The 22,911-nt window shown below is 50.9% G+C and overlaps 1 protein-coding gene across 7 annotated transcripts in view; it reads left to right on the forward strand.

The window, feature by feature from the left end:
• The window catches only part of SFSWAP (splicing factor SWAP), a 94,194-nt gene extending 74,800 nt beyond the window's left edge, over positions 1 to 19,394 (forward strand). For 4 of the 7 annotated variants that reach the window (XM_005572641.4, XM_005572642.4, XM_045366313.3 and 1 more), the window contains 4 exons: positions 5,975 to 6,100; positions 16,865 to 17,038; positions 18,686 to 18,758; positions 19,081 to 19,394. In XM_005572641.4, the coding sequence (XP_005572698.2) occupies positions 5,975 to 6,100; positions 16,865 to 17,038; positions 18,686 to 18,758; positions 19,081 to 19,146 (439 nt within the window). In that variant the 3' untranslated portion in view covers positions 19,147 to 19,394. Of the gene's footprint in view, positions 1 to 4,582; positions 4,739 to 5,974; positions 6,101 to 6,769; positions 7,381 to 16,864; positions 17,039 to 18,685; positions 18,759 to 19,080 lie in introns of those variants that run through there. The other 3 variants (XM_015431836.4, XM_074008429.1, XM_005572640.4) reach the window with 2 other exon arrangements.
• Positions 19,395 to 22,911: the final 3,517 nt, after the last annotated feature.

Below are 22,911 nucleotides of genomic sequence, written 5' to 3' on the forward strand. Positions count from 1 at the left end.
AAATTAAGGTAAAAATTACCTGAGTATGGTTTCTATTGTGATGGTAGGCTACCAATTTTAATTTGACCTACATTTAAAATGTTTTACAGTGTCAACAGAGCAAAGTGTTTTCAGAACACTCAAATTTTTAGTTAATCTCCATGGCTGAGGAGGTAGTATCTACATACTTTTAGTTAATTTTAGTTAAATAACTGATTAGAAAGCATTCGATTTTGCAACTGAGACAAAATATGAAGGCAAAGTGCACGTTTATTATAAAATGAAAATAAGAGTATTATAAAACAAAACCTTCCAGGTGTTGGATTGTTGAGCAAGTTCTACCGTAGGTGCTGGCCCCTGGCAGTTGTTTCCTCCACAGGGCCAAGGGCATGGCTGGGTGCAGAGACCAGCAGTGCGGGCCAAGGGCAGGCTGGGTGCAGAGACCAGCAGTGCGGGCCAAGGGCAGGCTGGGTGCAGAGACCAGCAGTGCGGGCCAAGGGCAGGCTGGGTGCAGAGACCAGCAGTGCGGGCCAAGGGCAGGCTGGGTGCAGAGACCAGCAGTGCGGGCCAAGGGCAGGCTGGGTGCAGAGACCAGCAGTGCGGGCCAAGGGCAGGCTGGGTGCAGAGACCAGCAGTGCGGGCCAAGGGCAGGCTGGGTGCAGAGACCAGCAGTGCGGGCCAAGGGCAGGCTGGGTGCAGAGACCAGCAGTGCGGGCCAAGGGCAGGCTGGGTGCAGAGACCAGCAGTGCGGGCCAAGGGCAGGCTGGGTGCAGAGACCAGCAGTGCGGGCCAAGGGCAGGCTGGGTGCAGAGACCAGCAGTGCGGGCCAAGGGCAGGCTGGGTGCAGAGACCAGCAGTGTCGTGGGTTCTGGAGTCCGAGGACATGAGTTAAACAAGCTAGTCAAGCCCCAGATGCTTGGGAGGCAGAGGCAGGAGGATCCTTTGAGCCCAGGAGTTCGAATCTAGCCTGATGGACATGTTCTCTATGACAAAAGAAGAAGAAGAAGAAGCTGATGGTTTTTCACCATAACCTTTTCTTGTGGAATTCTGCCTCAGCTCTTCTGGGAACAGGGAGTGTGTGTTTTTTTGAGTAGGATTGCATTTTTCTAAACTGGCTGCAAACCTGCGTCCTCCATCCAAGCTCTGCCAGCAATAATCATTTCCAGGGATCCAAGTGGCCTTAAAAATGCAAGTTAGAAATGGGAGGGGTGGTGGTCTCCTCAGTCATATGAATTATTGGAGTATAAAAGATAACTAAATTTTAACCAAAGTATTGAAAGTGCTGCCGGGCGCGGTGGCTCACGCCTGTAATCCCAGCACTTTGGGAGGCCGAGGCGGGCGGATCACAAGGTCAGGAGATCGAGACCACGGTGAAACCCCGTCTCTACTAAAAATACAAAAAATTAGCCGGGCGCGGTTGTGGGCGCCTGTAGTCCCAGCTACTCGGGAGGCTGAGGCAGGAGAATGGCGTGAACCCGGGAGGCGGAGCTTGCAGTGAGCCGAGATCGCGCCACTGCATTCCAGCCTGGGCGACAGAGCGAGACTCCGTCTCAAAAAAAAAAAAAAAAAAAGAAAGTGTTAATGCGGTTGTTATCAGATAGAATAAACTGTTAACAAACATAGCCTCCACTCAGAATGGATCAGACTTGTCACCTGGGCCTGAACAGACCTAATTGATCATTTTTAATGACTGCTGCCAGCCCACAGTAGAATACCACAGTTGTTAATATTTCTAATTGTGGTAGGATGCTATGTGGAATATGTTTTTTGTATATATTAAATTACTAAAGTTCTATGTAAAATACAGAAAGTTAAGATTAGAAAGCTTTCTTACAGCACAATGAATATTTATTTAATGGCCATACTGTTCCTGTGGTTGAAGTCCCATTTATTTAGTATGTCTAAGTTATAGGTGACTTTGGATCTCCAAAGACAAATTAGACATGTAAAAATCTTTAGTTTTGGGAAATCACTATGTTACTTCTCAAAAAGTATACTAGTTATGACCAGGTAGTATTTAGTGTCTTTTATATCAACATTGAGGTTGGCACAGTGGCTCACTCCTATAATCCCATCTCTGTGGGAGGCCGATGCAGGTGGATCACCTGAGGTCAAGAGTTTAAGACTAGCCTGGCCAACATGGTAAAACCCCACCACTACTAAAACTACAAAAAACCAGGTGTGGTGGTGGGCGCCTGTAATCCCAGGTACTCGGGAGGCTGAGGCAGGAGAATCGCTTGAACCCAGGAGGTGGAGGTTGCAGTGAGCCAAGATTGTGTCACTGCAGTCCAGCCTGGGCAACAGAGCAAGACTCCATCTTAAAAAAAAAATTAAAATACTTTTGTTGTCTTGTTTTCTGTTTTCATTTGTATTTTGATATCGTATCTGGTTCTCTATCTTAATGGAATGAAGAAGTACTCATGCAGTTCATTTACAACCTAAAATTAAATTTTAATAAGTATCAGTTTGAAACTAAGTTTATTTTTAAAACTTTTGCTAAGATGGTCTCTTGTGTTCATTTACTTATCTAAATACATCTTCAGAGTTAGGCTGGGCTTCTGGGAGTTCTAGATAGATCTCTGCATGTTATCATTTTAAGATATCTTCTAGTGTAGAGACCTATATGATAAAAACATATTTCTGGCTGGGTACGGTGGCTCACGCCTGTAATCCCAGCACTTTGGGAGGCCGAGGTGGGCAGATCACAAGGTCGAGAGATCGAGACCATCCTGGCGAACACTGTGAAACCCTGCCTCTACTAAAAATACAAAAAATTAGCCGGGTGTGGCAGCGTGCGCCTGTAGTCCCAGCTACTCAGGAGGCTGAGGCAGGAGAATGGCAAGAACCCGGGAGGTGGAGCTTATAGTGAGCCGAGATTGCGCCACTGCACTCCAGCCTGGGCGACAGAGCGAGACTCCGTCTCAAAAAATATATATAAAAAATATATATATAATCTATTTATTTGTAGAAATTAGCTTCCTAAATACTTGGGGTTGGTGAAGGAGACTGGGGATGGATTTGGAAGACTTTTCTTAGGAGTCTTGTTTAGCATTCAGAAGGGACTCAGGCAACATTGGGTTTCGACTTTAGGTTGAAAGTTGTGGCTCCTCATTGCCCTTTTTACCCACGATAAACTGCATAGCAAATCAGTCAAAGCGATGACTCATCTCCTAATCCTGCTCCTTAAAGGAGGAAACCAGATGCTTGCAGTTTCGTGAGTGGCAGTGTTGATCATGCTGAGGTGAGGACCGTCTTCCCATCACTTGCAAAGTGAATCAAAGTGAATCATAGCCAGACACAGATAAGACCAGAGGGTATCTGCACTGAGCAGTCCAGGAAGGAGGGGAGCTGCAGCGGCTGTCACTGGGCTGGGGACATGAGGAGGAATTGCATGTGAAATCAGATCCAGTTTCAACTTGAGAAAAATTAAGCCCCGGGAGCTGCTGGTAGAGCCCAGATCTTGCTGCTGAGTCATCTGCAGAGATTATTCCGGGAGCTGCTGGAAGTTCCAGCTGTGGCAGAGCCAGACCCTTGCTGCTAAGTCGTCTGCACAGATTATTCCGTGACTGAAATGCCGTGGGTAGGGACACGAATGGAGGAAGTGGAGTAGATGAAATGGTTACATGTCGGAGAAGAGAGGCTATTTATAAATACGACCACTGTCATTCAGATAAAATATCTGGAGTTTTGTCATTGAAAAAAGTCTCATTATGTTTCTTTTTTTTTTTTTTTTTTTTTTTTTGAGACGGAGTCTCGTCGCCTGGGCTGGAGTGCAGTGGCCGGATCTCAGCTCACTGCAAGCTCCGCCTCCCGGGTTTACGCCATTCTCCTGCCTCAGCCTCCCGAATAGCTGGGACTACAGGCGCCCGCCACCTCGCCCGGCTAGTTTTTTTTTTTGTATTTTTTTTTTTTAGTAGAGACGGGGTTTCACCGTGTTAGCCAGGATGGTCTCGATCTCCTGACCTCGTGATCCGCCCGCCTCGGCCTCCCAAAGTGCTGGGATTACAGGCTTGAGCCACCGCGCCCGGCCTATGTTTCTATTTGAAAGCAAACCATTATGCTTTTTTAAGAAAAAAAAACAAAACTGAGTCACGTTATGCTTGAAAGTGTTTAATTCAGACCATTTCATCTTTAAGAAGGCTTCTGGTCACATTATATGGATGATTTGCTTATAAAATGGAATTCCTGTTTCTTGCACTATGTTGTGGTATCAATATGAGAAGCCTAATTAGCAGAATAAAAGCATTAAAGCTTCTTTAGCTAAAGTCAAACTTAGAGAATTGTCTAATGGTATGTAACCCCCTCATTCTGAGATGGGCGTTTTCCCCCGATAACTTGAAAATCTACTGGTAACAGCCATTTCCCTTTAAAGAAGTCTATTACTAATAGCCACTACAAATGGTATTGTATTTCAAACTTATGAATTTGCAGGCCTTACAAACTAACTTATCTTTCCTGATTATTGAGTTTATTGTAGAATTCTACGTGTAAGCATTCCCTAGCCGCTATAGCTTTGAATAAGCAGAGCTTTTTTCAGAGTTCTGGTAGCGCCCAGCCCAGCACCTTTTATTCTGAGTGTGAAGTGCGTGCCTCCGTGTCCCAGAGCCTCAGCCTCCCCAGGGATGCTGCGTGCGGAGCCCTGTCAGAGCAGCGTGTCAGTGACAGCGGCAGCCCAGCCAGGAAGTTATCAGCCAGCCTCGGCCACCAGCAGATTTGACTCCGCGAGTTCTTTTGAGGGAAAACCTGGTAAAATGTCAAGGTGTCTAACTGACCTCGCCTTTATCGTCTGTTCTGTAAATCTTAGGAAAGGTCTGGAAAAAAAATCAAAACCATTCTGTCAGTTAAAGGATGGCCACTCCCGGCTCTCCAGGATGCCGGGGGCTGAGTGATCCCGAGCTGATCTGCAGAAGCATAGCCTGTGGCGTGTGCGGTTTATTGTCATGAAAATGATTCAGTGTAGAACTTTTTCAAATGGCAAAATCAGACCACTCTTCTTATATTGTTTTGAATGAGTTGTCATGGAAACAAAATGGAAATAAATGGAGTTTTTTTTTCCAGATTTGTGCTCATTGCAGGTCTTCCCAAAATAGTAGCTTTCCTGAATGAACAAAGAACTAAAACGAAGGTCCCAACTCATCGCTACGGGGCCTCCACTAGGGAGCATCACCCCGGAGGGGCGCGGGTCTCAGGGTCCTCGTGGCCACGTGTGCGTTGTATCACCACAGGAGAGAAATTAGTCCTTTCCAGGCACATGAGGAGGAGGAGGAGTCAGTGTTCATGGGTGGCTTTGCATCTGTGAAATCTCATAAACTTAAGTTAGCCGAAACTGTCGTAAGACTGGCATTTCCGAATTGGATCGAAGGTTTCAGGCTTCATGCCAGTGCCCCACAGCCTGTTCCTGAGTGTCTGTGCTGAGAGGCTGTAAGATTAGTGTGAACAGGAGAAATTTCCAGGTAGGCCTCTAGCTTCATTACCGTTGAGTTTCTTCTTGCTGTTACTCAGACAGGTAGACCCGACTCGTTAGAGTCTGATTTGCCTTTTCTTACCTCGTGCTGGTAGAAACGTCAGTGAGCTGAAATGTATAGGGAGATAAAATGGGCAAAGGCAGGAGGAAGGAAGAGAAAGCGGCAGCCTGAGGTGGTCATAAATTGCATACTCAGACCATGGCTTGTGGGGAATTGGTTGCCATTGACCATTTGAAGCAGCTCCAGCCTCCACGCCAGTGTATATTGGTTAAAAGTTTATCCTTGGTGTGATAAGTGTGTGGAACGAGAGAGACCATCTCTGCCTCTGAGGTGGGATTCGGGGTTTCAGTTCGTTGTCGGTGGAGTAGTGGAGCTCGGCAGGGGTTCTCTGAAGCCTCAGGGTCTACACGGGCACCATCCTGAGGAGCAGCCTCTGCAGACGGGGCCTGATCTCTGCCAAGGCAGTCGGAAGCATGACACGTCCCGCCAGCCAGGCCACAGAACTGAATGCTGCCTCCTCCTCTGTCCAGGTCCCGCTCCCGGTCCCCTCGGAGGAGAGCCCACTCCCCTGAGAGACGGAGAGAAGAGAGGAGTGTGCCCACTGCCTACCGCGTGAGCAGCAGCCCTGGGGCCAGCAGGAAGCGGACCCGCTCCAGGTAGGCCACTGGGTGTGCGCACAGGTGCCGGATGCGGGCCAGGTTTCCCTGGGCGGAAAGGGCGTCTGAAGGTCGGGTATCTGTGAGCAGAGCTGTGGGTGACCAGAGGGAGGTGCTGAGTCCCTCCCCGTGGCGTGGCCATCCCTGTTGCCACTTGATCACACTGAGCTCCTGTGTCTGGTGGGCGGGGCTCACTTACCCCCCAGGCTCTGCATGGCCTGGCTTTGTGTCCAGCTTTCCACTGTGCTGGTACCTTGACTGGGTCCACATGCAGCTGCTGCCCCTCTACCTGCTGGTGGAGAGGACAGGAAGGCACAAACATAAGGAAAATGCAAGCTTCCGGTCACAAAGCCTCCTGGTCTCAAGGACAGTCACCGTAGTTGCCTGGGTGCTGTGTGACTGTGACCACAGCCCAGGCTGGAGCTCCCAGGAGAGGCCACAGAGTCCTGTTGGGGCCTAGAGGGCAAGGAGCATCCATCCCTTACCTCTTGACCACTAAGGAGAACCTGTCTTGGTTGGAGCAGGAGATGGAGGGAGGTTGGCGTTCATGTTTATCAAGCGGAAGCGCCAGCCGTGGTACCTAGCAGGGCCTCTGACAGCCCAGGGTGCCACGGGCTCACCTCTCACTCAGTGCCTGGCACTAAGTAGAGGTTCCACCTTTCACTTCAGGAAATACATCCACCATCTGTCCTCTCGCCCCGGCTTCCAGTAGCTGTGGACGGCCACCTCCATTGGTGCCACCAGTGAGCACCGCCCTCTCGACCATGAGGGTGCCATCTCACGAGCGCCTCCTCTGGTTCTCACCCACTGATGTCACCACCCAGTGCCTTGCATGGGCCAGCCCTGCATTTCCACTCTTTCCAAGCACAAGGAGCTTGTTTTGTGTCCCCACGTGGAGTTTGTGCAGCCTCCTGGCTGTGTGGGTGGACCGTGTCTGCGTCTGGAGCCACACAGAGAAGGATGGAGCGTTGCACGTCGTAGCCTTGAGTTTCTTAACACGGTTCTGCTAAGTGCATGGGGGTCAAGACACTCAGGGTCCCAGAGCCTTCCAGAGGACGAGCCTTACATTGCCAGGATCACCCACACACTGGGACCCTCCTGCTCCTGGGACAGATAGCCCCAGCCGTCACCCACACTGCCCAGCCGCAAGGCATACCCTAGGCAGAGAGCCGCAGCAGGTCCTCCCCACAGCACCCTGGGCAAGAAGACGCTGCTGCAGTTGGCCAAGTACCACAGTTCCCTCCGTTGACAAGATATGATTTTTTCTTAAAACAGAAAAATTAGCAAAAGAACTATAAAGCAGATAGATACTAGCAAATGTTTCATGTACAACTGGCTCTGTTTATAAATTACATTTTGTTCCTTAGTAATCCTACACTGAGCGTTCATGTCTACTCTCATACAATCTGATGAAAATTAAAATGTTAGAATCCATCCCTTAAACAAGTAATTTCACATCAGAAATTCACCATCACCTTTGGTATATGTGAAGGGCATGGTTAGAAATTAATTCCTTCTGTCTCAACAGAAGAGGCCTTCACATTAACCTTTGCTTTAAGAGAGAGCTTGTGGGAGCAAGTAGCGATCGTATCTGTAAGTAGCAGCGTCCTGACGGCCAGCCAGCACACTCAGACGTCAGACTCGCGTGAGCGGCTCATATTCTCACCGAGCGCTAACAGGTCACACAAGAGAAGCGAAGCATTAGACTCGGTGCAGAGCTGAGCCCTGAGCTACCCTGCCTGGATAGACGGAATTAAACCTGCAAACCTAACTCTGTGGAGTGTTAAACTGTGATTCACTAGGAACTCAGTAGAGGTGAATATGTCGGTAATTACTGGTCAGTTTTGTAGTTGTAATTATAAGCCCCCAGTTAGTCTATAAATCCAGAATATGGATTTGGTTTTGTTTTCTTTGGGGGGTGGTTTTTTTTTTTTTGAGACAGGGTTTCACTCTGTTTTCCAGGCTGGAGCGCAGTAGTGTAATCACAGCTTCTGCTTCTGCTTCCTGGGCTCAAGCCATCCTCCCACCTCAGCCTCCTGAGTTGCTGGGACCACAGGCTCCCACCACCGTGCCTGGCTGGCTGCTCTCAAGCTCCTGGCCACAAGTGATCAACCTGCCTCAACCTTCAGAAGTGTTGGGATTGTAGGCATGAGCCACCGTGCCTGGTACAGAATATGTTTTATTAGCAATCATATTAATCCTACAGCCAGGCTGTGTCCCCGTCTCAGAGTGGGCATCCACTTCCTTGCCGTGGTGCAGTGCACGTAATCAGCTACCGAGTTGCTGTCACTTTAATGCTGGGACAGCACCAGACCAGACCCGGGGATATGCCCACTACCCAGATTTGAATTTTTTTCTTTTTATTTGAGATAGGGTCTCACTCCCATTGCCCAGGCTGGAGATTGCCCAGGCTAGAGTGCAGTGGCACGATCTCAGCTCACTGCGGCCTCAACCTCCTGGGTTCAACTGATCCTCCCAACTTAGCCTCCTCTGTCGCTGGGACTACAGGCACATGGAACCATGCCCAGCTAATTTTTTGTATTTTTAGTAGAGATAAGGTTTTGCCGTGTTGCCCAGGATGGTCTCAAAATCCTGAGCTCAAACAATCTGCCTACCTCAGCCTCCCAAAGTGCTGGCATAAACCACTGTGCCCGGCCCTGATGGGTCATTTCTGTAAACTGATTATAGCCTGATTCTTTCACTGACTTCTTTGAAAATGTTTTTAACTTACAGGAAAGTGTTTAAAATAGTACAATGGGGCCAGGCTCAGTAGCTCACACCTATAATCCCAGCACTTCAAGGCCAAGATAGGAGGATCACTTGAGCTCAGGAGTTGGAGGCTGTAGTATGCACTGTGATCGTGCCTGTGAATAGCCACTGCACCCCCTACCTGGCCAACAGAGTGAAACCCTCTCTCTCAAAAACAGTTGTACAATAAACACCCATATGCATAAAATCTGTAGCTCAGTTCCACAAGAGCTGACATTTTGCCACATTTGCTTTCTCTCTCTCACCCCTTCCCATCGCACCCATCCCATCCACTCCCATCCCTCCCTCCTTTGTTCGTGTGTGTATTTCATGACCTTCACATTCCTGAAAATTCCAGGCCAGCTCTACTATAGATGGTCCCACAATCAGGCTTCGTCTTGCTGTGCCCCATGGCTGGGTTCGGGGCGCATGTTTTGGCTGCGCAGGCGACGTTGCGTAGCTTCCCACTGCACCACCGATCAGCAGACATAGGAGTGTCCGCTCGTCCCATCATTCATGATGCTGAGTTTGATCACTTGATTAAGGCTGCATCTGCCCCTTCGCCTCCCCAGCAGCGAGGAATCCAAGAGGTGACACTGTGAAGCAGCACGGCTCTGCTGCTCCCAGCAGCTCTCTCCTCATTTGTCTCAGCACACGTCAGGCAGGGTGGCCCCTGCCTGAATCAGCTCTTACACTGCTGACTGCCAAATAGTGACTTTCTCCCTCTCTTCTTCCTTCTGTGTTCATTAGCTGAAGACCCTGCCCTTTTGTTGAAATCTCACCATGGACTCAGGAGCATTTTTGGTCTTGATTTTTGATTTGTTGTGTGATAATCCCATTGCTATTATTATTCTATTAGATGGTGACATGGTCTCCAATTTGGCCAGTGGCAGCCCTTTCAAGTCAGTTCTGTTCTTTTGACACCTCCCATGGTTCTTTGTGTTCTTGCTTTTGGTACAGGAAATTCCAGGTTTACTGGGCATTTTCCCTGTTCCAGCCCTGGAATCTGCCATTTCTTCAAGGACCTCTGGTTCCTTTTAGTGAATATTTGGAAAACCAGATGTGGACGTATTGAGGAATTTTTAGGAGTAAAATTTGGTACTATGTGGACATATATAAAACAACATTCATGAAAGTTACTTTGAGTACGTCATAGAAGTGTTTTTCAGCCAGGCACAATGGCGGGCACCTACAGCCGCAGCTACTTGGAGGGCTGAGTGGATCGCTTGAGCCTAGGAGTTCACACCCAGGGCTTTCCACAAGAATATTGACCAAATCTTACAGTAGCACACTTCAACAAGATGTCCCAGTTATCTTATTGTAGCAAATACAATGAATGATTAGTTACAGGTTTTCCCCATTGAGTTTCTAGTACTTAACACTGCACAAGGCACATGGACAGCTATTTGTTGAGTGAGTGAATGGGAGTTTACTGCTGCAGTAAAGATCTTTCTTTATCCATGAAATGTTAATTCAAGGTAGACTTTGCTAACTGAAGGATGCGTAACTTAATTCCCTAGAGCAACCACTAAAAACAAAAATGTAGCTAAAAAGCCAATAGAAGATATAAAGTAGGATTCTAGATGCTTTCTTAAATTCATGAAACAGCAGAAAAGGGCAGGTGGGGGAAAGAACAAATGGGACAAATAAAAAACAAGATTGTAGGCTTAAAACCATTGTAAAATAATTACATTAAATGTAAGAAGACTAAAGACTAGTTAAAAGGCAGTGATTGTAGAGTGGATTACAGAGCAAGACCTGGCCTGGCGCGGTGGCTCACACCTGTAATCCCAGCACTTTGGGAGGCCGAGTGCACTTTGACCAGCCTGGCCAATATGGCAAAACCCCGTCTCTACTAAAAATATAAAAATTAGCCAGGTGTGGTGGCACATACCTGTAACCCCAGCTACTTGGGAGGCTGAGGCAGGAGAATTGCTTGAACCTGGGAGGCGGAGGCTGCAGTGAGCCAATATGGTGCCACTGCACTCCAGCCTGGATGACAAAGTGAGACTCTTACCTCAAAAAAAAAAAAAAAAAAAAAAACCTTTTCCACCAAACTCCAGGCCCAGATGGCTTCACCAGTGAATTCTAACATTCAAGAAAGGAGGGGCCGGGCGTGGTGTTTCATGCCTGTAATCCCAGCACTTCGGGAGGCTGAGGCGGGCGGATCACAAAGTCAGGAGTATGAGACCAGTCTGGCCAACATAGTGAAACTTCATCTCTACTAAAAGTACAAAAAATTAGCTGGGTGTGGTAGCGTGCATCTGTAATCCTAGCTACTCAGGAGGCTGAGGCAGGAGAATCACTTGAACTTGGGAGGTGGAGGTTGCAGTGAGCCGAGATAGCGCTCCAGCCCAGGTGACAGTGCAAGACTCCGTCTCAGAAAACAAAAAAAAAGAAAGGCCGGGCGCGGTGGCTCACGCCTGTAATCCCAGCACTTTGGGAGGCCGAGGCGGGCGGATCACAAGGTCAGGAGATCAAGACCACGGTGAAACCCCGTCTCTACTAAAAATACAAAAAATCAGCCGGGCGCGGTTGTGGGCGCCTGTAGTCCCAGCTACTCGGGAGGCTGAGGCAGGAGAATGGCGTGAACCCGGGAGGCGGAGCTTGCAGTGAGCCGAGATGGCGCCACTGCACTCCAGCCTGGGCGACAGAGCGAGACTCCATCTCAAAAAAAAAAAAAAGAAAGAAGGGGTACTCTATTTAAAAAAATAGATGAGGGAACACTTCCCATCTCATCTCTTGAGTCCATCATCTCTCATACCTAAGACAGATAAAGATTCTGTGTTTGGGGAAAGGTGTGCACGTGCACCCGTTTCTGTTCACGACCAGTACTGTCTGCGCACATCTGTGTTCACAGACCAGTGCTGTGTGTGTGCGCGTGTGTGTTCACAGATAGGTACTGTGTGCATGCACATGTGTGTTCACAGAACAGTGCTGTGTGTGCACGTGTGTATTCACACATCAGTACTGGTGCGCATGCATGTGTGTTTACAGACCAGTGCTCTGTGTGTGCACGTGTATTCACAGATTGTACTGTGTGTGTGCACGTGTGTGTTCATAGACCAGTGCTGTGTGTGCATGTGTGTGTTCACATACCAGTGCTGTATGTGCACATGTATTCACAGATCGGTACTGTGTGTGTGCACGTGTGTGTTCACAGATCAGTACTGGTGCGCATGCATGCATGTCCACAGACCAGTGCTGTGTGCACGTGTGTGTTCACATACCAGTGCTGTATGTGCACATGGGTTCACAGATCGGTACTGTGTGTGTGCACGTGTGTGTTCACAGACCAGTGCTGTGTGTACACACACACGTATATGTTTCCAGACTAGGACTCTCAAGAACATAGATGCAAAAATACTTCATAAAATATTAGCCAACTAAGTATTACTGAGATGCCTGTTCTCCACAAGTTGGTGCAGAGATGCAGTGCAGTCCCACTCAGAGCTCCCATGGCTTGTCTAGAAATTGACACAAACTCCGAAGCATGTGTGGAAATGCAGATGACCTGGGAGAGCCGAAACAGCCTCCTTGACAAAGAGCAAGATTTCAAGACTTACCAGAAAGCTGCAGTGACCAAGGCAGTGTGGCCTCAGCATGAGGATACAGCAGAACAGTGGGATGGAATAGAAAGTGCAGAAAAAATTCATCACCCAAAGGGCAGGGGGCTGGGGCCACAGCCACAGTGATTCAGTGATGGAAAAAAGAAAGGAAAGTGTTTTTTTTTTTTTTAAAGAGACAGGGTCTCACTCAGTCGCCCAAGCTGGAGTGCAGCAGTGGTGGGATCTCGGCTCGGCTCAGCTCGGCTGACTGCAGCCTCCTGGGCTCAAGGAATCCTTCTGCCTCTGCTGGGACCACAGGCACACGCCACCATGCCTGGCTAATTTTTTTTTATTATTTTAGAGACGGGGTCTCGCTATGTTGCCCAGGCTGATGTTGAACCCCTAGGCTCAAGCAGTCCTCCTGCCGTGGCCTCCCAGAATACTGTGGCTGCAGGCGTGAGCCCCAGCGCCCAGCCGGGAAAGTCTTTCCGGCAAAACTTGCATGGACAGCCGGACACCGGAACGGGAAAGGTGCGGCGCACACCATCTGCAAAATTTAATTCAGGTCGGATCAGACTGTTACGCTTTTTGAAGAAAACACAGAGTATGTTCATGAATTTGAGGGTGGCAGAGATTCCTTAAGATGTGGAAAACCCTCTTGATAAGAGGAAAAAATCAATTAGACTTCATTGAAGTGTAAAAACTTCTCTCAAAAGGCACAGTGAAGAAGATGAATAGGCAGGCCGCAGGTTTTGCCGCGTGTATCTCTCGACAAAAGCCTGTGTCAGTACCAAAGAGACAAAGGACCCAATTAAGAAGGGGGCAGATGACGCCAGCCAACTTCACAAAAGGATCTACTGAAATAGCCAGTAAGCACATGGAAAGATGTGGAACGGCACGAGTCAGCAGTCAGGGCCGTGCTGATGAAGCCAGTGAGACAGGACTGGACGGGAATCGCCCGTCCCAGAAAACCGGGACGGGCTCTGGGGAGAGTGGGCACAGGCCCAGCGGCTGCACTCTCAGACACTGGGTTGGGAAATATTTGCAGTTTCTTGTAAAGTTAAGTATACACCTACTCCCTCACCCAGCTGTCCTGTTCCTCGCTGTGACCTCCTCTGTAGGTCAACATTGGACCAAAAACACTTTGATTGATAATTGCCGAAAACTGGAAACAACCAAATCTCTATTAACAGGAGAATTAATCAACAGACGATGGTAGCGTCCTGTCATGTAATACTATTCACAGGTGAAAGAAACACATCGAGAATCACCCTGCTTCATGGAGGACTCTCAGACATGCTTTGCTAAGCAAAAGAAGCCAGACACAGGGCAGGTGTGGTGGTTCACACCTGTAATCCCAGCACTTTGAGAGGCCAAGGCAGGAGGATTGCTTGAGCCCAGGATTTCCAGGCTTTTTTTTTTTAAGTAGAGACCCCCATCTCTACTTAAAAAAAAAACGTTTGTGGTGGCGTCTGCCTGTCGTCGCAGCTACTTGGGAGGCTGAGGCAAGAGGATCACTGGAGCCTGGGAGGTCAAGGCTACAGTGAGCAGGGATTGTGCCCCTGCACTCCAGCTTGAGCAACAGGGAAACTGTCTGAGAAACAACAGAAAACCAAGAAGCCAAACCAGCAAACAAATACAGGCATAGTGTGGGGTTCATTTCCATAGAGCTTTAAGCTGTGCCCTAGAAATCAGAGCAGTGGGGAGCGCTCAGGGTGGAGAAGGTATAGATGAAGTGGCATTGAGGAACTTTCTGGAAGGAAGAGACACCCCTGCGTGGATAGGGCCCAGGTGTCAGGGTGTGCGCACTTGCCAGCACCGAGGACATCGTTTCACCCAATGGCACCTTAGTGCTTTAAAAAAATGAATGAGTTACTTCATTCCTTCAGCAAGGGCTTAGGTCAGATTGTAGCAGAATTGAGCCAGTTTACAGTTAAGGATTAGTAACCTGCTTTTTGTTCATTATGCAGCCACATAAACTCAGCTGGATTTCGAGAGTAAGTCATTTCGGACACATGTCACATGCTGGTATATATTTTATTTATTTGCTGCTTCCTTTGAAATCCTGGCATGTATTCATAGACAAAAATTTCACAAAACATTTTGCAATATAGAAAAATGACTCTTGTGTACAGATCCCACATGGGCGTATTGAACAGTAAGAGCAACATCTCCATTTACAACATTTTGTCCTCACTGGGCACGTCAGGCAGGCTTCCAGAAGATGCCAGGTCATCTGTCCGGGCCCAGCTCACCAGGGACAGCCCCTCCAGCAACTGGATTTAAGCTGCCAGCCAGCACCGCCTCTGGCAGGTCCTGCCTTGTTTGAATGGAGCTGGGTGGGAGTGCCCCAGGCCTGGCGCTGCTGCTTTAGGTCACTTCATTGGCACCAACACAGTCTGCTCATGCCCAGAACCACACAAGGGAGCCCGGACAGAAACGCTCAGTCCCCCTCTGCATATCGGGGCTGTCCCTACCAGGGCATGCTGTGGCCCCTCCTCCCACAGCTCTGTCTGAGCTCTGCAGGGCCATGCACTAGTGGGGTCCGAGAGATGGGTAGAGGGTATGGCCCCTTGATGGGGGTCTGCACCCCAGACTGTGAGCACAGCCCCAGCCATTAAGCAAGAATGTTCCAGATCTTGGGGGTTGGCACAAAAGAAATGCATGAAGTCGGGAGACCCTGATGAGGGGCAGGGCTTGGGGTAACTGGGCCTGTGCACAGACCCTGGGGGTCTCCCTGGAAGACAGAAGAGGCCAGGCTGGGAAGGGGCTTCGTGGCACGCAGAATCATAAGGGAGGCCAGACGCTTGCAAGCTGTGCAGATAGCAACCCCAGGAGAGTCAGACACCAGCAGAGAACCACGGTTCCCCCTTCAGGTTGGCAGATTGAGCAGTTTGGGTCCACCTGGATAGCGAGGGTGAGGCTGAGCCAGGAGGCCTCTGGCAGCTTCTGCGGCAGCGGACCCCGCAGCCCTACTCCTAGGATCTGTCCTGTCCAGGCCCCAGCAAGCAGGACAGGAGGGAGGGAGGGAAGGAAGGAAGGAAATCCTGTCCAGGCCCCAGCAAGCAGGACAGGAGGGAGGGAGGGAAGGAAGGAAGGAAATCCTGTCCAGGCACCAGCAAGCAGGACAGGAGGGAAGGAGGGAGGGAAGGAGGGAGGGAGGTGGGGGAAGGATAGAGGAGGAAAGGAAGGAAGGAAGGAAATCCTGTCCAGGCCCCAGCAAGCAGGACAGGAGGGAGGGAGGAGGGGAAGGAAGGAAGGAGGGAGGGGAAGGATGGGGAGGGAGGGAAGGAAGGAAGGAAGGAAATCAGTGATGCAAATGACCCATGCAAAGACTCTCCAAGAAACTCTGTACTCAGGGCCCAGAAGCGCAGGCTGCAGCGTCTGTTACAGATGAATTCTGAAAGATGCCAGGTAGGGCACCTCAGGGCTTGGAGGGCCTCATGGGAAGGGCTCAGGCCTGTCTGCCTTTACCAAGTACGTGTTCACTCTCAAGTGTTTGTAGAGGAGTGGCCAAGAGGGCCACGTGGCTCAGGTGTGGAAAGGAGCTAGACCAGGCGGAAGCCAAAGGGTCGGCCTCTACAGGCAGGAGAGAAGGATGGTCTAAGGGCAGGTGCAGGCCGGAATGTCTGGCAAGCATTTCTGGTACGGGATTGTCAGTTTGGTGATGTGGACTCTGGGAGGCAAGAGGACAGGGAACGACAGCAGTCAGAGCTGAGCTGCTGCCCACAGAGCAGGCTCCACTGCCCAGAGGCTAAGCAGCATCACCAAGCGGCGGGCAACTGGCAGGTCAGAAAGAAGCACCGCTCTGGCCTGGACAACAGAGTGAGACCCCATCTCTTCAGAAAAAGGAAGCAGCAGCACCAGAAGCTGCGCCCCTAGCCTCAACTGTCTGAGAGGCTGAGGCAGGAGGTTGCTTGAGGTCAGGAGGTGAAGGCTGCAGTGAGCTGTGATGGCACCACTCTCTCCAGCCTGGATAGCAGCGTGAAACCCTGTCCGCTTTTTTAAAAAAAGGAACGCTAAACTTCGATGTATTGATACTTTAATAATTTCCTGTATCATTTTGGAAATTTTCATTGATGAAACGTAGCGGCAAAGCGCTGTGAACTGCCTATGGTTGCTTATCTTACGTATTTTGCATGTGAATAAAATGCTGGTTGCATCTTAAATACCACAAGTATTTTAGTTGAGGTCCTAAACTGGAACGAAGCTTCTTCCAGGGAGACCATACCGTCTTCAGTGTGCTGGGTGGCTTTTGTTAAACCCATGGATCGATTTGCCGCGTTGTCAGTTATCAGTTCAGTGAAATAAGTTGCTTTAAGAAAAATTCATGTGTTTGGAATGGTTCCATCCCTGAATTGTGCCTTGACGAACTCTTACCCAAAAACTGGCTCAGGTCCGAGCTTCTCCCTTTGTGCTCTGCCTTTAAACCAAAGGTCCATCTCTCACAGAAACACTTGCCTTTCAGAAGTCCCCACGAGAAGAAGAAGAAGAGGCGGTCCCGGTCGCGGACCAAGTCCAAGGCCAGGTCTCAGTCGGTGTCACCCAGCAAGCAGGCAGCTCCCCGGCCCGCGGCCCCCTCGGCCCACTCGGCCAGCGTCTCCCCTGTGGAGAGTCGGGGCTCCAGCCAGGAACGCTCCAGGTAACCCCTGTCCTCCAGCGGCTCTCTTTGGGGAAGGGCAAGGGGTGGCCGGCAGGACTCTCCCTCCCTCCCTGAGTCCCTGCCTGTGTCCTGGGGGGCACCAGCCACGAAGCCAACCACACTCCCTGTAGCAAGGAAGTCCCCCAGACGAGGCTTCTCACGATCCATGAGCGCTCAGAGGAGTAGGTCCTGTACTGGGGAGACCCTCCTGCAGAGCCCAGGAGTGGAGCAGTCCACTTCAAGCAGCCCGGGTGTCACACACGTGCCTGATGCTCACCAGGCATACTGGGCTCTGCAGTGACCAGTAGACCTGGAACTGTCAGCAGCTCCCCAGGCTGCCATGGCTGGAGCAGGTCCCCAGGCTGCAACGGCCGGGGCCAGATGACGCCAACCTGTTGCTGGGCATCACACCTGGGCAGCAGCACAGATGTGGCATCCCAGTCCTGGGCTAGGTGATAATGACTTCAAGTCAGACACCCTCCACTGCCCAGGCACCCACACCCTGGAGGGACCAGAGGGCGGCATCTGGGAATAGCCGCTCCCTTTAAACTGATTGCTTCCGTAAATGTGAATCATGGGACGTGCGACCCTTCCATTCAGGTGGCAGAGGCCTCAGCTCATTTGAGATGGATCCGAATCTCTAAGAGGTGGCAACTTTAGAGCTAAAATGTCAATCGGGCCGGGCACCGTGGCTCACACCTGTGATCTCAGCACTTTGGGAGGCCAGGGTGGGAATTTGAGACCAGTCTGGACAACATGGCAGGACCTTGTCTCTACTAAAAATAGGTGGCATGCATCTGTAATCCCAGCTACTCAGGAGGCTAAGGCGAGAGGATTGCTTGAGCCCAGGAGGTGGAGGCTGCAGTGAGCTGTGACGGCGCCACTGCATGTCAGCCTGGGTGACAGAGAGAGACCCTGTCTCTGAAAATGTGATAATGGCCAAATGCACATCAGTGCGGGAGGCTGAGCATCGCTGGGGGGCAGGGGTGCTGGCTCCCCACACAGACGCCTCGTGCACAGGCCGAGGGCACCCACTCAAGGCCATGGTTCTGGGAGGGCTCCACTGTTCTGCTGCATCTTTCCTTTCTTTGTTTCTTTTTTCCTTTGTGTTTAAGGTAATTTTATATGAAAATTTTTTTTTAGTTAGATTGCAGTTTGTACACATTTCAGATGCGTGTAACAGCATGTTTATGAAGCCTGTTTTTATTGAAGGATATGCTCACGCCTATAATCCCAGCACTTTGGGAGGCCGAGGTGGGTGGATCACCTGAGGTCAGGAGCTGGAGACCAGCCTGGCCAATATGGTGAAACCCTGTCTCTACTAAAAATACAAAAATTAGCCGGGCGTGGTGGCGCACTCCTGCAATCCCAGCTACTCGGGAGGCTGAGGCAGGAAAATCACTTGAATCCTGGAGGCAGAGGTGCAGTGAGCTGAGAACCTGCCATTGCCCTCCAGCCTGGGCGACAGAGTGAAACTTGTCTGGGGGGAAAAAAAAAAAAGGATACTGGAAGCAGATGCAGTGGGCTCTTCTCAGTCCTCGAGCTGGGGTTTGGAGGTGGAGATGCTGTTCGCTGGCCTTGGCTCAGCGTCTTCACACGGTGGTAAGCTCTGCGCTCTCTCTCTCTCTCTCTCTCTCTCTGCATCAGGGGAGTCTCTCAGGAAAAAGAAGCCCAGATCTCTTCAGCAATCGTTTCTTCCGTGCAGAGCAAAATCACTCAGGTCAGTGGGCGTGCCCCTCCCGCTCCCAGCCTTTCATCAAGGGGCCTCATGGATTTTCTTTTGCTAATTTTCATTCCCTGTCCCTCCCGTCATCGACACCAGCACGGGACAGGGATCTCAGGCAAAATGCCGCAGGCCCTGGGTGAGGCCGAGGGCAAAGCCGTGTGGCCCGCACCATGCACAGCCAGGCTCCTCCGCCACCCCCACTGTGCTAGAAGCACTGTCTTTGGTCTTGACCACCAGCTCGTTGATGAATTTCTTCACCGCATGGATTGTCTGGCCAGGTCTTCACAGGTTCTCCTCTGTGTCTCGCCCTGCACAGGATCTCATGGCCAAAGTCAGAGCGATGCTTGCAGCTTCCAAAAACCTGCAAACCAGCGCCTCCTGAGACGGGGCCAGCGGAGGCAGAGCTGGGAGGCTGCGTGGGCTTCTGGGCAGGCTCACGCAGACGCTGGCCACACCATCCACCTGGCTGCCTCCGTGGACCCTCGGTGGCTTTTGTAAATTAATTTTTGATGACATTTTCAGTTTTAAGATTTCTGACCAGCAGTCTCTTACCTGTATATTTGTAAATATATCATGTTTCTGTGAAAATGTATTATGAAATAAAATGGGAGGAAACACCTTTTCTAGCTAGACCCTGGCGTGGTTTCTTCCTTCTCTCCTTGGTTGGCTTCTGGGTCTGTTTGACTGTTTGTCATCTATTATACGTGTGGTCATGGAGGTGTGGCGGGGACAGATGGGCAGCGCTGGGCCTCCCTGTCCTGGGCCCCCAGCCCTCTGACAGCAGCCGCTGGACTCCCTTCCCCATCCCATGCCTCCTGCGATCACCGCACACCCCTTCCCAGGCCGTCAGCTCCCCGTGGGCGTGTGTCCCTGCCGGCACCCATGCTGCAGCTGCTGGACAGGCCCTCCCTGCGCGGTGGCACACAGCAGGGGAGCAGCCCGGCCCCGCGGCCCCGCGGCCCCGCTCCGAGCACCGCGTCACCACACGGAGCACCGCGTCCTCGCGCCAAGCACCGCGTGTTGCCTTAAGCGCTGGCTGCTTGCTCCTGGTGCCTTTCCTGACGTGCGAATGCCCGGGACTCCACTGCAGCCTTTGGCCGCCCCAGTGGAAACATAATTTGTGTGTAGCTGAGGGTCCGGCCACCTGGAGTTGGGGCTCATAAGGTCCTTACACCAGAAATGAGGATTTGCTGCTTGTCAGGTCACAGTGATAGTTTGGTCCCCACAGGAAGGAAACTCCCTGGCGTTCACTTAAACCCCTGCTGTGCCGAGGTCGTTCCATTTTCAGTTCTGCCAATTTACCAAAACCCAGAAAGGGAATTAAACACTTTTTCCTCCTTATGGCACTTGGGGTCCAGACACTGCCTGCCACAAAGGCCAGTGTGGGTGAGGTGAGGCAGGGCAAACTGGAGCAGGTGGGTGCGTGGGGCCAGGCACACACATAGGCACAGGCCCCACAGCTGCCCACAACGACTCGGAAATGCCACAGGCCCTGGACGAGGCAGAGAGCAAAGCCGTGTGGCCTGCACCCTGCACAGCCAGGCTCCTCTGCCACCCCCACCCCCACGGTCCCATATACCTGGTTCCTCTCACAAGCGGTGGCTGACTTTATGTAGCACTCTAGGCGTCTCCTCATGGGTTGGTTTCTGAGATGACGTCCCGCGGGGCCCCCTGCCCCCGCCCACGGCTTGCAGTAGCCGTCCATCCCACAGACGCTCATCGGCCCCCTGCACCTGGACACGAAGCCGTCTCTGGGAAGACGCTGGCTTCCTCCCGCCGCGGCGCACTGCGGTTCAGTTCCGGCTCCCCAGTGGCTGCTTGGGGTCGCAGGTGGCCTTTGCTGCCGGGGCAGAGCCGTGGTGACCGTCCTCAGGCAGATGTTACCCACATCCTCCTGGTGCAGCATCTGCAAACATTTCTATCTTTGCTAAATCAGAAAGATGGAAAGGGCTTGATTTTACTTGCATTTCTTTAGTGATGAGTCAAATGGCGCAGTTTCTCTTCTGTTTAAAAATGCGTTTATGTTGCTTTATGAACTCAACCGCATCCATGCCTGTGTGTTGCCATGGACTTCTTTTTCAGTCATAACCACTCTCTACATATTAAGGGACTTAGCCTTCTGGTATTATTTATTTTGTAAATGTTTGCCCCAATTTCTCATTGCTGTTTTGACTTTTTTTTTAAGGTTTTTTTTACATGGAAAAATTTTTGTATGTAGTGGTTTTTTTTGTTTTGTTTTGTTTTTTTACCAAAAGCCTCCAGCACCTGGTATTCCCAGTTGGTCTCCCATCCAAGTACTAACCAGGCCCAACCCTGCTTAGCTTCCTCGATCAGACACAACCAGCATGTTCAGGCTGTTTGTGTTTGCCATGGCTCCTGGGCGCTGCTCCTGAGATGGGCCCTCTGTGCAGAGGTAACCTTGCTTTGCCTCGGGTTTGCACCTCCAAGTTTTACACACACCCTCCTTGTTTCACTGGGTCATTTTCCACTGTAAAGCGTCGGGGATCATGAGCCAGACATCGGCGTCTTGATGCAGGGAGATCGTTACGTGGGACCAGACGTCAGCAGGACCGTGGTTTTACCCATGCACTGTCAAGGCGACGTTTATGCCGGCAGCAGCCAGGATCGTCGGCGAGGGCAACACAGGCTTGGCCAGCGTCTGGAACATCGGGGAATCCTGAGGGGCCTGCCACGTCCTGATAACGGTGATGTTTTTGTTTGGTGCGTTGGTGCTGGAAGGGTTGAGGCACTTCCCTGATAGATGGGAGCAGGCATCAGTGCCTGGAGCAAGGAAGACCACCCACCCGGCCTCCAACCACTCCAGTCTCCAGAGCGGCCATTCGTGATGGCCAGTGTGCCCCGGAAATGAGTGTCCCCCGGAAATGAGTGCAATGGTGTCACATTCGTGATGGCCAGTGTGCCCCGGAAATGAGTGTTCCCCGGAAATGAGTGCAATGGTGTCACATTCGTGATGGCCAGTGTCCCCTGGAAATGAGTGTCCCCCGGAAATGAGTGTCCCCTGGAAATGAGTGTGCCCCGGAAACAAGTGCAGTGGTGTCACACTCTGCATAGACCCCCCGGTAAACTCAGCAGCACACGTGCACTCTAAATACCGGAGCCAGATGTGGTGCACGCAGTTGAGGTTCCAGCTACTTGAGAGGCGGAGGCAGGAGGATCACTTCAGCCCAGCAGGTCGAGACTAGTGAGCTGCGATCACGCCACTGTACTGCCACTTGGGTGACAGGGAGACCCCATCTGTTTTTTGTTTTTTGTTTTTTGAGTTGGAGTCTCCCTCTGTCACCCAGGCTGGAGTGCAGTAGCAGAATCTCAGGTCACTACAACCTCTGCCTCCTAGGTTCAGGAGGTTTTCCTGCCTCAGTCCCCTGAGTACCTGAGACTACAGGCATGCACCACCACGCCCAGCTGACCCCATCTTTAAAAACAAAATACTGGGTCAGGCACAAGTGATTCAGTCCCAGCACCTTGGGAGGCCAAGGCAGGAGGATCACGTGAGGCCAGGAGTTCAAGACCAGCCTGGGCAACAGAGCAAGACTCCGTATCTACAAAAAACACAAAAATTAGCCAGACGTGGTGACGCCTGTAGTCCCACATACTCAGGAGGCTGAGGTGGGAAGATAGCGTCAGCCTGGGAGGTCGAGGCTGCAGTGAGCCATGAATAAGCCACTGCACTCCAGCCTGGACAACAAAGTGAGACCCTGTCTCAAAAAAAAAAAAAAAAAAAAAAAACCTGTAAAATTAGACTTTGCATAGTGTATACAAGACACATTACTGTGTGTATGACACAGTAGTAATTCCATACCATGGGCCAGGCACACAGTGGCTCATGCCTATAATCCCAGCACTTTGGGAGGCCAAGGCAGGAGGATCACTTGAAGCCAGGAGTTCAAGACCAACCTGCAACATGGTGAAATTCTGTCTCTATTAAAATTATAAAAATTAGCCGGGCGTGATGGCGGGCACGTGTAGTCCCAGCTACTCAGGAGGCTGAGGCAGGAGAATTGCTTGAACCCGGGAGGCAGAGGTTGCAGTGAGCCGAGATCACACCATTGCACTCCAGCCTGGGCGACAGAGTGAAACTCCAGTCTCAAAAAAAAAAAAAAGTCTTATCACGGCTAAGGACTATCAT

Source organism: Macaca fascicularis, chromosome 11, assembly GCF_037993035.2.
Source record: "Macaca fascicularis isolate 582-1 chromosome 11, T2T-MFA8v1.1".
NCBI lineage: Eukaryota > Metazoa > Chordata > Mammalia > Primates > Cercopithecidae > Macaca > Macaca fascicularis.